At 53.6% G+C, this 12205-nt stretch overlaps 2 protein-coding genes across 3 annotated transcripts in view; one reads left to right on the top strand and one right to left on the bottom strand.

The window, feature by feature from the left end:
• The window catches only part of TMEM62 (transmembrane protein 62), a 43681-nt gene extending 34845 nt beyond the window's left edge, over nucleotides 1–8836 (bottom strand). For both annotated transcript variants that reach the window (XM_038741532.1, XM_038741531.1), the window contains exons 1-2: nucleotides 8656–8836; nucleotides 4251–4362 (exon numbers count right to left, since the gene is read on the bottom strand). In XM_038741532.1, coding sequence (XP_038597460.1) covers nucleotides 4251–4362; nucleotides 8656–8826 — 283 coding nt within the window. In that variant the 5' untranslated portion in view covers nucleotides 8827–8836. The remainder of the gene's footprint in view (nucleotides 1–4250; nucleotides 4363–8655) is intronic.
• Nucleotides 8837–11947: 3111 nt separating this feature from the next.
• UBR1 (ubiquitin protein ligase E3 component n-recognin 1) overlaps nucleotides 11948–12205 on the top strand; it is a 143806-nt gene continuing 143548 nt past the window's right edge. Inside the window, exon 1 of the mRNA XM_038740970.1 lies at nucleotides 11948–12048. Coding sequence (XP_038596898.1) covers nucleotides 11968–12048 — 81 coding nt within the window. The 5' untranslated portion in view covers nucleotides 11948–11967. The remainder of the gene's footprint in view (nucleotides 12049–12205) is intronic.

Raw genomic sequence — 12205 nt, 5'->3', positions numbered from 1 at the left:
TTATTTCAAGGGTTAGGGGAGAAGGGAATTTGAAAAATAATAGTATAACACCACGCTCCAAGCAGTTGCAGTTTCCCTGTGAGTAGTAATGAGCGTTGAAAAGTGTCAAAAAAACAAACACACAAACCGAAAGAAGTTCACTTCAAATTTTAGCCTTTACAGAGCTTATTTCAAGGGTTAGGGGAGAAGGGAATTTGAAAAATAATAGTATAACACCACGCTCCATAAGGTTTTTTCATCTTCCACCTTTTTGAATTTCACCTGGCACAACGGGAGTCAAGTTCTATTTTAATTGACTTCAAACCTTCTTCCTCCTCACCCTCTATTTCCCTCTGAAACAATACTCTGTGAGCTCGAGTCGGAGGGAATCTCTTTTTACTTACTCCAACTCATCCGAAGATCGATTCCAACACCGGATCTGCCGGCTACTCCTTAGTACATTGAATTCTGGACTAAATGGAACTCCAGAGGCAGGGTTCCAGATATGGGAAACTTTTGGGCTTTTCCAGGTTGAATCCTGGGAGAGTCTCCTTAGTACATTAAATTCTGGACTAAATGGAACTCCAGAGGCAGGGTTCCAGATACGGGAAACTTTTGGGCTTTTCCAGGTTGAATCCTGGGAGAGTCTCCTTAGTACATTGAATTCTGGAGTAAATGGAACTCCAGAGGCAGGGTTCCAGATATGGGAAACTTTTGGGCTTTTCCAGGTTGAATCCTGGGAGGGTCTCCTTGGTACACTGAATTCTGGAGTAAATGGAACTCCAGAGGCAGGTTCCAGATATGGGAAACTTTCAGGCTTTTCCAGGTTGAATCCTGGGAGAGTCTCCTTAGTATATTGAATTCTGGAGTAAATGGAACTCCAGAGGCAGGGTTCCAGATATGGGAAACTTTTGGGCTTTTCCAGGTTGAATCCTGGGAGAGTCTCCTTAGTACACTGAATTCTGGACTAAATGGAACTCCAGAGGCAGGGTTACAGATATGGGAAACTTTTGGGCTTTTCCAGGTTGAATCCTGGGAGAGTCTCCCTAGTACATTGAATTCTGGAGTAAATGGAACTCCAGAGGCAGCGTTCCAGACATGGGAAACTTTCAGGATTTTCCAGGTTGAATCCTAGGAGAGTCAGTTACTAAGTAACCGCCACCAATAATAATAATTATCATTACTATTATGGCATTTGTTAAGTGCTTACTATGTGCCAGGCACCGTGCTAAGCGCTGGGATGGAGATGAGCAAATAGGGTTGGGCCCAATCTCTATCCCACGTGAGGCTCACAGTCTCCATCCCTATTTCACAGATGAGGTAACTGAGGCACAGAGAAGTGACTCGCCCCAGGTCACCCAGCAGACGACTGGTACAGCCAGGATTAGAATCCATGGCCTTCTGACTCCCAGGCACAGGGTAACTGAAGAGAAGGGACCGTCTCTATATGTTACCAGCTTGTACTTCCCAAGCGCTTAGTACAGTGCTCGGCACACAGTAAGAGCTCAATAAATATGATTGAATGAATGAATGAAGAGAAGAAATATGAATTGGGTCCCAAACTAGTCCAGCAATCAGGGTAGGGAGAAGCTTTTCGAGATAAGGTTTATCTAAGAAGGGCCAGTTTCCAGGAAAACATTAGCAATGGATTTCTGAACCAACTCCCTTTTCTCTACGGCGGTAGATAAGTCAAAATCTCTTGCTGAGTTCCAACACCAGATTTTCTTCAGTGAGGTTGAATTTGATTAAAAGGCTACAGCCCCTTCTCTGTGGCAGGGCCTTCTAATCCGTCTGGACATTTTGCTCTCTCTAGGACATAGGGAGCCGGGGATTCCCATTCCGAGGTCCTCTCTTGCCTGGACGGTCTCCCTGGCTTATCCTTCCGGGCAGTTCGCTACTTCCCAGAACATCACTCAGAAAGAAGACCAATTCCTTCCTCCCTAATTCAGTTCCCCAGGTACAACCTTCTAGACTGTGAGCCCGCTGTCGGGTAGGGACCGTCTCTATATGTTGCCGACTTGGACTTCCCAAGTGCTTAGCTCAGTGCTCTGCAAACAATCAATCAATCGTATTTATTGAGCGCTTACTGTGTGCAGAGCACTGTACTAAGCGCTTGGGAAGTACAAGTTGGCAACATCTAGAGACAGTCCCTACCCAACAGTGGGCTCACAGTCTAAAAGGGGAAGACAGAGAACAAAACCAAACATACTAATAAAATAAATAGAATAGATATGTACAAGTAAAATAAATAGAGTAATAAATATGTACAAACATATATACAGGTGCTGTGGGGAAGGGAAGGAGGTAAGATGGGGAGATGGAAAGAGGGACGAGGGGGAGAGGAAGGAAGGGGCTCAGTCTGGGAAGGCCTCCTGGAGGAGGTGAGCTCTCAGTAGGGCCTTGAAGGGAGGAAGAGAGCTAGCTTGGCGGATGGGCAGAGGGAAGGAGGGCATTCCAGGCCCGGGGGGAGGACGTGGGCCGGGGGTCGATGGCGGGACAGGTGAGAACGAGGCACGGTGAGGAGATTAGCAGCAGAGGAGCGGAGGGTGCGGGCTGGGCTGGGGAAGGAGAGAAGGGAGGTGAGGTAGGAGGGGGCGAGGGGATGGACAGCCTTGAAGCCCAGGGTGAGGAGTTTCTGCCTGATGCGCAGATTGATTGGTAGCCACCGGAGATTTTTGAGGAGGGGAGTAATATGCCCAGAGCGTTTCTGGACAAAGACAATCCGGGCAGCAGCGTGAAGTATGGATTGAAGTGGGGAGAGACACGAGGATGGGAGATCGGAGAGGAGGCTGATACAGTAGTCCAGACGGGATAGGATGAGAGCTTGAACGAGCAGGGTAGCGGTTTGGATGGAGAGGGAAGGGCGGAGCTTGGTGATGTTGCAGAGCTGAGACCGGCAGGTTTTGGTGACGGCTTGGATGTGAGGGGTGAACGAGAGAGCGGAGTCGAGGATGACACCAAGGTTGCGGGCTTGTGAGACAGTCAGCGCTCAATAAATACAATTGAATGAATGAATGAACAACATTCCAGTGGGTACCAAACACTTCTTACTGCAGCTCTCTGGGTGTGAACCATCGGGGAGGAATCTGGCTAAACACCCGAATCCTTCAACCCGATTCATTCATTCATTCAATCATATTTACTGAGCGCTTACTGTGTGCACAGCACTGTATTAAGCGCTTGGGGAGTACAAGTCGGCGACATATAGATACAGTCTCTACCCAACAACGGGCTCACAGCCTAGAAAGGGGGAGACAGACAACGAAACAAATGAATCTCTTCATTCATTCACTGTCTTTTCCTGTCTGGGAATATTGTAAAAAGAAAAAAAAGTGACTTCAAGGTCACGAAGCGGAACAGTCACTTCACTTCTCTGGGTCTCAGTTACCTCATCTGTAAAATGGGGAGGAAGACTGTGAGCCCCATGTGGGAGAGGGAATGTGTCCAAACTAAGTAGCTTATATCCACGCTGGAGCTTATAATGATAGTGATGGCATTTATTAAGCACTTACTATGTGCCAAGCACTGTTCTAAGCGCTGGGGAGGTTACAAGGTGATCAGGTTGTCCCACAGGGGGCTCACAGTCTTCATCCCCATTTTACAGATGAGGGAACTGAGGCCCGGAGAAGCGAAGTGACTTGCCCAAAGTCTCACAGCTGACAGTTGGCGGGGCCGGGATTCAAACCCATGACCTCCAGCTCCAAAGCCCGGGCTCTTTCCACTGAGCCACGCTGTCAGTGCCTGACAGTAAGCACTTAACAGATACCATAATAATAATAATAATAATAATGATGACGGCATTTGTTAAGCGCTTACTATGTGCAGAGCACTGTTCTAGGCGCTGGGGAGGTTATAAGGTGATCAGTTGTACCACGTGGGGCTCCCGGTCTTCATCCCCATTTTCCAGATGAGGTAACTGAGGCCCAGAGAAGTGAAGTGACTTGCCCAAGGTCACACAGCAGACATGGGGCGGAGCCGGGATTTGAACCCAGGACCTCTGACTCCAAAGCCTGGGCTCTTTCCACTGAGCCACGCTGCTTCTCTGTTATTATCTCCCCATTATTATTATGTTTCATGGACGTAACTAAAGAGAAAATCAAAGGCCTTGGGTTCTACTGCTCGCTTTGCCCTGCAATTCACGAAGCTGCTTTCACGGAAGCTTTGCGCACAGTAAGCGCTTAATAAATGCCATTATTATTATTATCATTATCATCATCATCATCATCCAAATTCAGGCCTGAGAGACCTGACGGGAGCAGGATCACGGCTACCTGTCACCAGCACCAACTCCGGCCGGATCGTATCGACGGTTTCGGAACAGAACTTTTCGAAGTCGGGGACCCGCCGGCGATCAAGGAACTTGCTGATGTGGAGGTCGGACACCTGCAGGAAGACAGCGGATGGGAAGGGGGGCCGAGGCAGGGAGGGATGGCGGGCCGCCGGGGGACCCTCCAACGGGCACTGGGGAGTGGGCGGCCCCGGGCCAGGGCCAGGCTGAGGGGAAGCTGGAGGGTGGGCGGCTCAGGGCCCACCAGGCTGAGGGGACGCTGGAAGGTGGGCAACCGTGGGTCAGGGCTGACCGGGCCGAGGGGAAGGTGGTGGGTGGGCAGCCTAAGGTCGGGGCTATTCGGGCTGAGGGGAAGCCGGCTGGGTGGGCAGCTCAAGGCTGACCAGGCTGAGGGGAAGCAGGTGGGTGGGCAGGCCTGGGCCACGGCTGACCAGGCTGAGGGGAAGCTGGAGGGTGGGCAGCCCTGGGTCACAACTGACCAGGCTGAGGGGAAGCTGGAGGGTGGGCAGCCCCGGGCCAGGGCTGACCGGGCTGAGGGGAAGCCGGATGGGTGGGCAACCTTGGGCCAGGGCCGACCAGGCTGAGGGGAAGCTGATGGGGGGGCAACCCTGGGCCAGGGCTGATGAGGCCGAGGGGAAGGTGGTGGGTGGGCAACCCTGGGTCGGGGCTGATCAGGCTGAGGGGAAGTTGGAGGGTGGGCAACCCTGGGCCAGGGCTGATGAGGCCGATAGGAAGCTGGAGGGTGGGCAACCCTGGGCCGGGGCTGATGAGGCCAAGGGGAAGCTGGAGGGTGGGCAACCCTGGGCCAGGGCTGATGAGGCTGAGGGGAAGCTGGAGGGTGGGCAACCCTGGGCCGGGGCTGATGAGGCCGAGGGGAAGCCGGCTGGGTGGGCAGCTCAAGGCTGACCAGGCTGAGGGGAAAGTGGTGGGTGGGCAGCCCTGGGTCGGGGCTGATTAGGCTGAGAGGAAGCGGGTGGGTGGGCAGTCCTGGGACCGGGCTGACCAGGCCGAGGAGAAAGGGGTGGGTGGGCAGCCCTAGGTTAGAGCTATTGAGGCCGAGGGGAAGCCGGCTGGGTCTGGGCAACCCTGGGCCAGGACTGACAGGCTGATGGAAAGCTGGTCAGTGGGCAACCCTGGCTCAGGGCTGATGAGGCTGAGGGGAAGGTGGTGGGTGGGCAACCCTCGGTCGGGGCTGATCGGGCTGAGAGGAAGCTGCTGTGTGACCTTGGGCAAGTCATTTCAGGTCTCTCTACCTCAGTTGCCTCATATGTAAAATGGGCATTAAATCCTACTCCCTCCTATTTAGACTTTGAGCTCTATATGGGACGGGGACTGTGTCTAGCCTGATTAACTTGGATCGAGCCCAGTGCTTAAAACAGTGCTTTACACATAATAAGAATTTAGCAAGTATGATAATAATAATAGTAATAATAATAACAGGAGCTTACAGTCCAGAGGGGTAACATTCCTGTTCATTACTTTTTGCTTGGGATACCGTGAGTATATTTGGGTAAGTTGTAAAGAAGCTCAGTAATTCATTATCTGGTAAATCAGTATAATTAATTCCTCCACATAAAAACCGTAAATATGGATTATTAGATATTATCTCACTATCCAGGGATTTTATACTAATATTCCTAAAATAAATTTGGTCTGCTGTGTGACCTTGGGCAAGTCACTTCACTTCTCTGGGCCTCATCTGTAAAATGGGGATTAAGACTGTGAGCCCCACCTGGGACAACCTGGTTACCTTGTATCTACCCCAGCACTTGGAACAGTGCTTGTCACATGGTAAATAATAATAATAATGTTGGTATTTGTTAAGTGCTTACTATGTGCAAAGCACTGTTCTAAGCGCTGGGGAGGTTACAAGGTGATCAGGTTGTCCCTTGGGGGGCTCACAATTTTAATCCCCATTTTACAGATGAGGTAACTGAGGCCCAGAGAAGTGAAGTGACTTGCCCAAAGTCACACAGCTGACAGTTGGCAGAGCCGGAATTTGAACCCATGACCTCTGACTCCAAAGCCCGGGCTCTCTCCACTGAGCCACAGCAGCTTCTCCAATAAATACCATCATTAGTTAATTAATTAACCTGATAACGTTGTATCCACCCCAGTGTTGAGAACAGTGCTAGGCATGTAGTAAGTGCTTAACAAATACCATAATAATAATTATTATTATCATCTGGCCTTCCTGCGTTCTGATTTTCATTACTTGAAAGTGGCCGTCTGGGTTCTGGTGGACTTGGAAGGGGAATCCGTGGGCTTTAGCTGGGCGTGGTATTTTGCAGTGCCATCAGTGGTTGCCCTAATTAACAGCCTGACTAATATTTATTAGTAATCACGCATACTGCAAGCAAACCGGCCGTCGGCGGCTGAGAATAGACCAGCCCAGCCTACCGCAAGTGAGAAAGGAGCGGCTCTCTCTGAGCAAAAAAGAATGAAAGATGAGGACCAAAGTGCCAGGGGCTGCGAGCATTGAAGCATGACAACAAAAGGCAAGCGACAGCCTTTCTGTGAGCATGGTATGACCAGAAGTCTGCTTCACTTGGGCCTTTTCAGCCTCCCTCTCACTTACAGGTGAATCGCTCTGTCAGTGCTGTCATCTTTGAGTACGTCAGACAATTAGGTCCTGCTGACCCTAAACCCATCTCCCCAGTTTTATATTTTCCAAGCTGAGGGACAGAGGATGGAGAAAAAAAACTCTTCACCATTGGCTTTAAAGCAGTCCATCACCTCACCCCCTCCTACCTCACCTTGCTTCTCTCCTTCTACAACCCAGCCCGCACACTCCGCTCCTCTGCTGCTAACCTTATCACTGGACCTTGTTCTCGCCGCTGACCCCTGGCCCACGTCCTCCCCCGGCCTGAAACGCCCTTCCTCCTCACATCCTCCCCCCCGCCTTGCCTCCTCCCCTTCCCCACAGCACCTGTATATATGTTTGTACGTATTTATTACTCTATTTATTTTACTTGTACATATTTATTCTATTTATTTTATTCTGTTAATATGTTTTGTTCTCTGTCTCCCCCTTCTAGACTGTGAGCCCACTGTTGGGCAGGGACCGTCTCTATATGTTGCTAACTTGGACTTCCCAAGCGCTTAGTACAGTGCTCTGCACACAGTAGGCACTCAATAAATACGATTGAATGAATGAATGGAGGGTGGGTAACCCTGGGTCAGGGCCGACCAGGCTGATGGAAAGCTGGTTGGTGGGCAACCCTGGGTCAGGGCTGACGAGGCTGAGGGGGCTGAGCAGGCTGAGGGGAAGCTGGCTGGTGGGCAACCCTGGGCCAGGGCCGGCCAGGCTGAGGGAAAGCCGGCTGGGGGTGGGCAACCCTGGGCCACGGCTGACCAGGCTGAGGGGAAGATGGTGGGTGGGCAGCCCTGGCCCAGTGCTGACCGGGCTGAGGGGAAGCTGGAGGGTGGGCAGCCCTGGGCCAGTGCTGACCGGGCTGAGGGGAAGCTGGAGGGTGGGCAGCCCTGGATCAGGGCTAATCGGGCTGCGGGGAGGCCGGCTTAGTGTGGGCAACCCTAGGCCAGGGCTGACCAGGCTGAGGGCAAGGTGGAGGGTGGGCAGTGCAGGGCTAATCAGGCTGAGGGGAAGCTGGAGGGTGGGCAGCCCTGGATCAGGGCCCACCAGGCTGAGGGCAAGACGGAGGGTGGGCAGCTCGGGGCTAATCAGGCTGAGGGGAAGCTAGAGGGTGGGCAGACCTGGATCAGGGCTAATCTGGCTGAGGGGAAGCCGGCTGGGTGCGGGCAAACCCTGGGCCAGGGCTGAGCGGGCTGAGGGCAAGGTGGAGGGTGGGCAGCGCAGGGCTAATCAGGCTGAGGGGAAGCTGGAGCGTGGGCAGCCCTGGATCAGGGCCCACCAGGCTGAGGGCAAGACGGAGGGTGGGCAGCTCGGGGCTAATCAGGCTGAGGGGAAGCTAGAGGGTGGGCAGACCTGGATCAGGGCTAATCTGGCTGAGGGGAAGCCGGCTGGGTGCGGGCAAACCCTGGGCCAGGGCTGAGCGGGCTGAGGGCAAGGTGGAGGGTGGGCAGCGCAGGGCTAATCAGGCTGAGGGGAAGCTGGAGCGTGGGCAGCCCTGGATCAGGGCCCACCAGGCTGAGGGCAAGACGGTTGGGTGCGGGCAACCCTGGGCCGGGGCTGAGCGGGCTGAGGGCAAGGTGGGGGGTGGGCAGCCCTAGGTCGGGGCTGAGGGGAAGCTGAGGGGTGGGCAGCCAGAGGGCAAGATGGTCGGTGGACAACCCTGGGTCGGGGCTGAGCAGGCTGAGGGGGGCTAGGGGGGTGGGCGGGCAGGCCTGGGCCGGGGCCCCCCGGGGGTTTGGCCCGCCCCCCGCCCCGCCCCGTCCCCTCCCGTCGCGGGCGGGCGGTGCCCTCTGACCTGCAGCCCCCAGAAGAGGTTGTCGGTCCGGGGGCCGGGGACCGGGGCGGGCGGCTGGGGCTGCGGGGGCCTCGGGGGCGGCCCGGCCCGGCCGTAGCGCTGGAGGAGCAGGGCGGCCACGGCGGCCAAACACAGGCCCAGCGCCACCTTCACCCACACAGCCGCCCACATCGCCCCGAGACGGACGGACGGACGGACGGACGGACGGACGGACGGCCGCCCGCCAGGCCGCACCGCCCCACCGCACTTCCGCCCGGCCGGCCCGCCACCGCCGCCACGCTCCCCCTCTCCCCGCCGAGGACACGCCCCCTCCGCCCGAGGACACGCCCCTCCCCGCGAGGACACGCCCCCCGCACGAGGCCCTGCCCCTTATATACGAGGCCACGCCCCTCTCCGCGAGGCTCCGCCCCCTCTCTTCGAACCTCCGCCCCCCTCTCCGTCATCATCCCCATTTTCCAGATGAGGTCACTGAGGCCCAGAGAAGTGAATAATAATAATAATAATAATAATAATAACAATGACATTTCTTAAGCGCTTACTATGTGCAGGGCACTGTTCTAAGCGCTGGTGGGGGGGAATACAAGGTGATCAAGCTGTCCCATATGGAGCTCACAGTCTTAATCCCCATTTTCCAGATGAGGTCACTGAGGCCCAGAGAAGGGAATAATGAGAATAATAATAATAATAATAATAATAATAATAATAATAAATAATGGCATTTATTAAGCGCTTACTATGTGCAGGGCACTGTTCTAAGCACTGGCGGGGGGGAATACAAGGTGATCAGGCTGTCCCATATGGGGCTCACAGTCTCAATCCCCATTTTCCAGATGAGGTCACTGAGGCCCAGAGAAGTGAATAATAATAATAATAATAATAATAATAATAATAATAATAATAGTAATAGCATTTAGTAAGCGCTTACTATGTGCAGGGTACTGTTCTAATTGCTGGGGGGGGAATACAAGGTGATCAGGCTGTCCAATATGGGGCTCACAGTCTTAATCCCCATTTTCCAGGTGAGGTCACTGAGGCCCAGAGAAGTGAATAATAATAATAATTATTATTATTATTATATATTATTATTAAAATGGCATTTTTTAAGCGCTTACTATGTGCAGGGCACTGTTCTAAGCGCTGGGGGGCGAATACAAGGTGATCAGGCTGTCCCATATGGGGCTCACAGTCTTAATCCCCTCTTTCCAGATGAGGTCACTGAGGCCCGGAGAAGTGAAGCGACTTGCCCAAAGTCACACAGCTGCCAAGTGACGGAGCCGGGATGAGAAGCGCTTTATATCCCGCCTTGAATCCTGCATATATGTTTTTATACAGATTTATTTTACTTGTACATATTTGCTATTCTATTTATTTTGTTTTGTTATTATCTTTGGTTTTGTTGTCTGTCTCCCCCTTCTAGACCGTGAGCCCGCTGCTGGGTAGGGACTGTATATGTTGCCGACTTGGACTTCCCAAGCGCTTAGTACAGTCTCTGCACACAGTAAGCTCTCAATAAATACGATTGAATGAATGAATGAATACGATTGATTGAATGAATGAATGTTGGGTAGGGACCGTCTCTATATGTTGCCGACTTGGACTTCCCAAGCGCTTAGTCCAGTGCTCTGCACACAGGAAGCGCTCAATAAATACGATTGAATGAATGAATGAATGTCTCTCTCCTGCCTTCATTCTGCTGCCCGGATCATTTTTCTCAAAAACCCCCAAAATCAGGTCCATGTCTTCGCACTCCTCGAGAACCTCCGGGGGTTTCCCATCCATCGCCACATCGAACAGAAACTCCTTACCATCAGCGTTAAAGAAGCAATCGTCAGCACACCCAATCAATCAATTAATCAATCAATCAATCAATCGCATGTACTGAGCACTTACTGTGTGCAGAGCACTGCACTAAGCGCTTGGGAAGTACAAGTTGGCAACATATAATTTAATATAATCTAAATATAATATAGGACCATAGCTATAAACATAATATTTATATATTATAAAATTAATATTTATTAATATCCATAAATTACAATATAGTCTCTATAAATATTATATTATAATTATTTTATTATAGTCATGTATGGTTATTGTATATTTATATATTTATATCTATATTGACATAATGTAATATAATGCAAATATAACATACAATCGATTTGTATTTATTGAGTGACGATGACGACGGTATTTAAGCGCTTACCATGTGCAAAGCACCGTACTAAGCACTATGGGAGAGTTCGCTATAACAACAACAACCAGTCCCGTTCCCCGCCCACAACGAGCAGTCTAGGGGGGGAGACAGACTTTAATACAAATAAATGCATTACAGATATTTATTCGCTCATTCGATCGTATCTGTTGAGCGCTTAAGCTATGTAAAGTGCTGGGGGGCTGGGAGCCGGAGATGTATAAAGGAAGACAATGAGGGGGAAGGCCTCTGGGAGGAGATGCGCCTTCAGGAAGGCTGTGAAGGGGAGGGAGAGTCACCACCGTCTGTCCAACGTGAAGGGGGAGGCCGTTCCAGCCCAGGGGAAAGACACGGGCCACAAGTCGGCGGAGACGGAGACGAGATTGGGGGTGGGCGGGAGCCCAGGGGACGGGAGCGGAGGGGACGGGGACGGAGGGGATGGGAGCTGAGGAGACGGGAGCTGAGGGGGTAGGATCTGAGGAGACGGGAACTGAGGGGACGGGAGCTAAGGAGACAGGAGCTGAGGGGACAGAAGTTGGGAGGACGGGAGCTGACGAAACAGAAGCTGAGGGGATGGGAGCTGAGGGGACGGGAGTTGAGGGGACAGAAGTTGAGAGGACGGGAGCTGAGGGGACGGGAGCTGAGGGGACGGGAGCTGAGGAGACGGGAGCTGAGAGGACGGGGCTGAGGGGACGGGAGCTGAGGAGACGGGAGCGGAGGGGACGGGAGCTGAAGGGACGGGAGCTGGGAGAACAAGAAACTGAGGGGACGGGAGCTTAGGGGACGGAAGCTGTGGGGGCGGGAGCTGTGGGGACGGGAGCCGTGAGGCCGGGGGCTGAGGGGCCGGAAGCGGAGAGGGCGGGAGCTGAGGCGTCGGCCCTTCTCGTCCCTGCCTCCTGATTGGCCGCCTCTGCCGTCCGTCCGGGCGCGCGGCCGGAAGTGGGCCCGTTCCCGGAAGTGACGTCCGGGGGCCAGGGCCAGGGCCGCAGCCGGAGCAGCAGCGGCAGCCAGTGTTGCAGCTGTCGTCGTCGTCGTCGTCTTCTCCTCCTCTTCCTGGCGGACCCGCCTCGTTCCCGCCTCTCCGTCCGTCCGTCCGTCCTCCCGTCCTTCCTTCCCCGATGGCGGGCGAGGGGTTCGCGGGCGGGCGGCGCGGGCTGGGGCCGGCCGGGCCCCCGGCCACCTCTCCGGACCTGGCGCTGGTGAGTGACGCCCGGACAGGCCCACGGGCGGGCGGGCGGGCAGGCAGGCAGACAGACGGGCCGACAGGCCGACGGGCCGACCGGCGGGCGGCGGGGGGAGGAGGAGGAGGAGGAGGAGACCCCTCCCCACCCCTCTCCCGTGAATGATGACAATAAT

This window comes from Tachyglossus aculeatus (genome assembly GCF_015852505.1).
Source record: "Tachyglossus aculeatus isolate mTacAcu1 chromosome 12 unlocalized genomic scaffold, mTacAcu1.pri SUPER_6_unloc_1, whole genome shotgun sequence".
In the NCBI taxonomy this organism is placed as follows: domain Eukaryota; kingdom Metazoa; phylum Chordata; class Mammalia; order Monotremata; family Tachyglossidae; genus Tachyglossus; species Tachyglossus aculeatus.
This window is presented reverse-complemented; position numbering and strand designations above follow the sequence as displayed.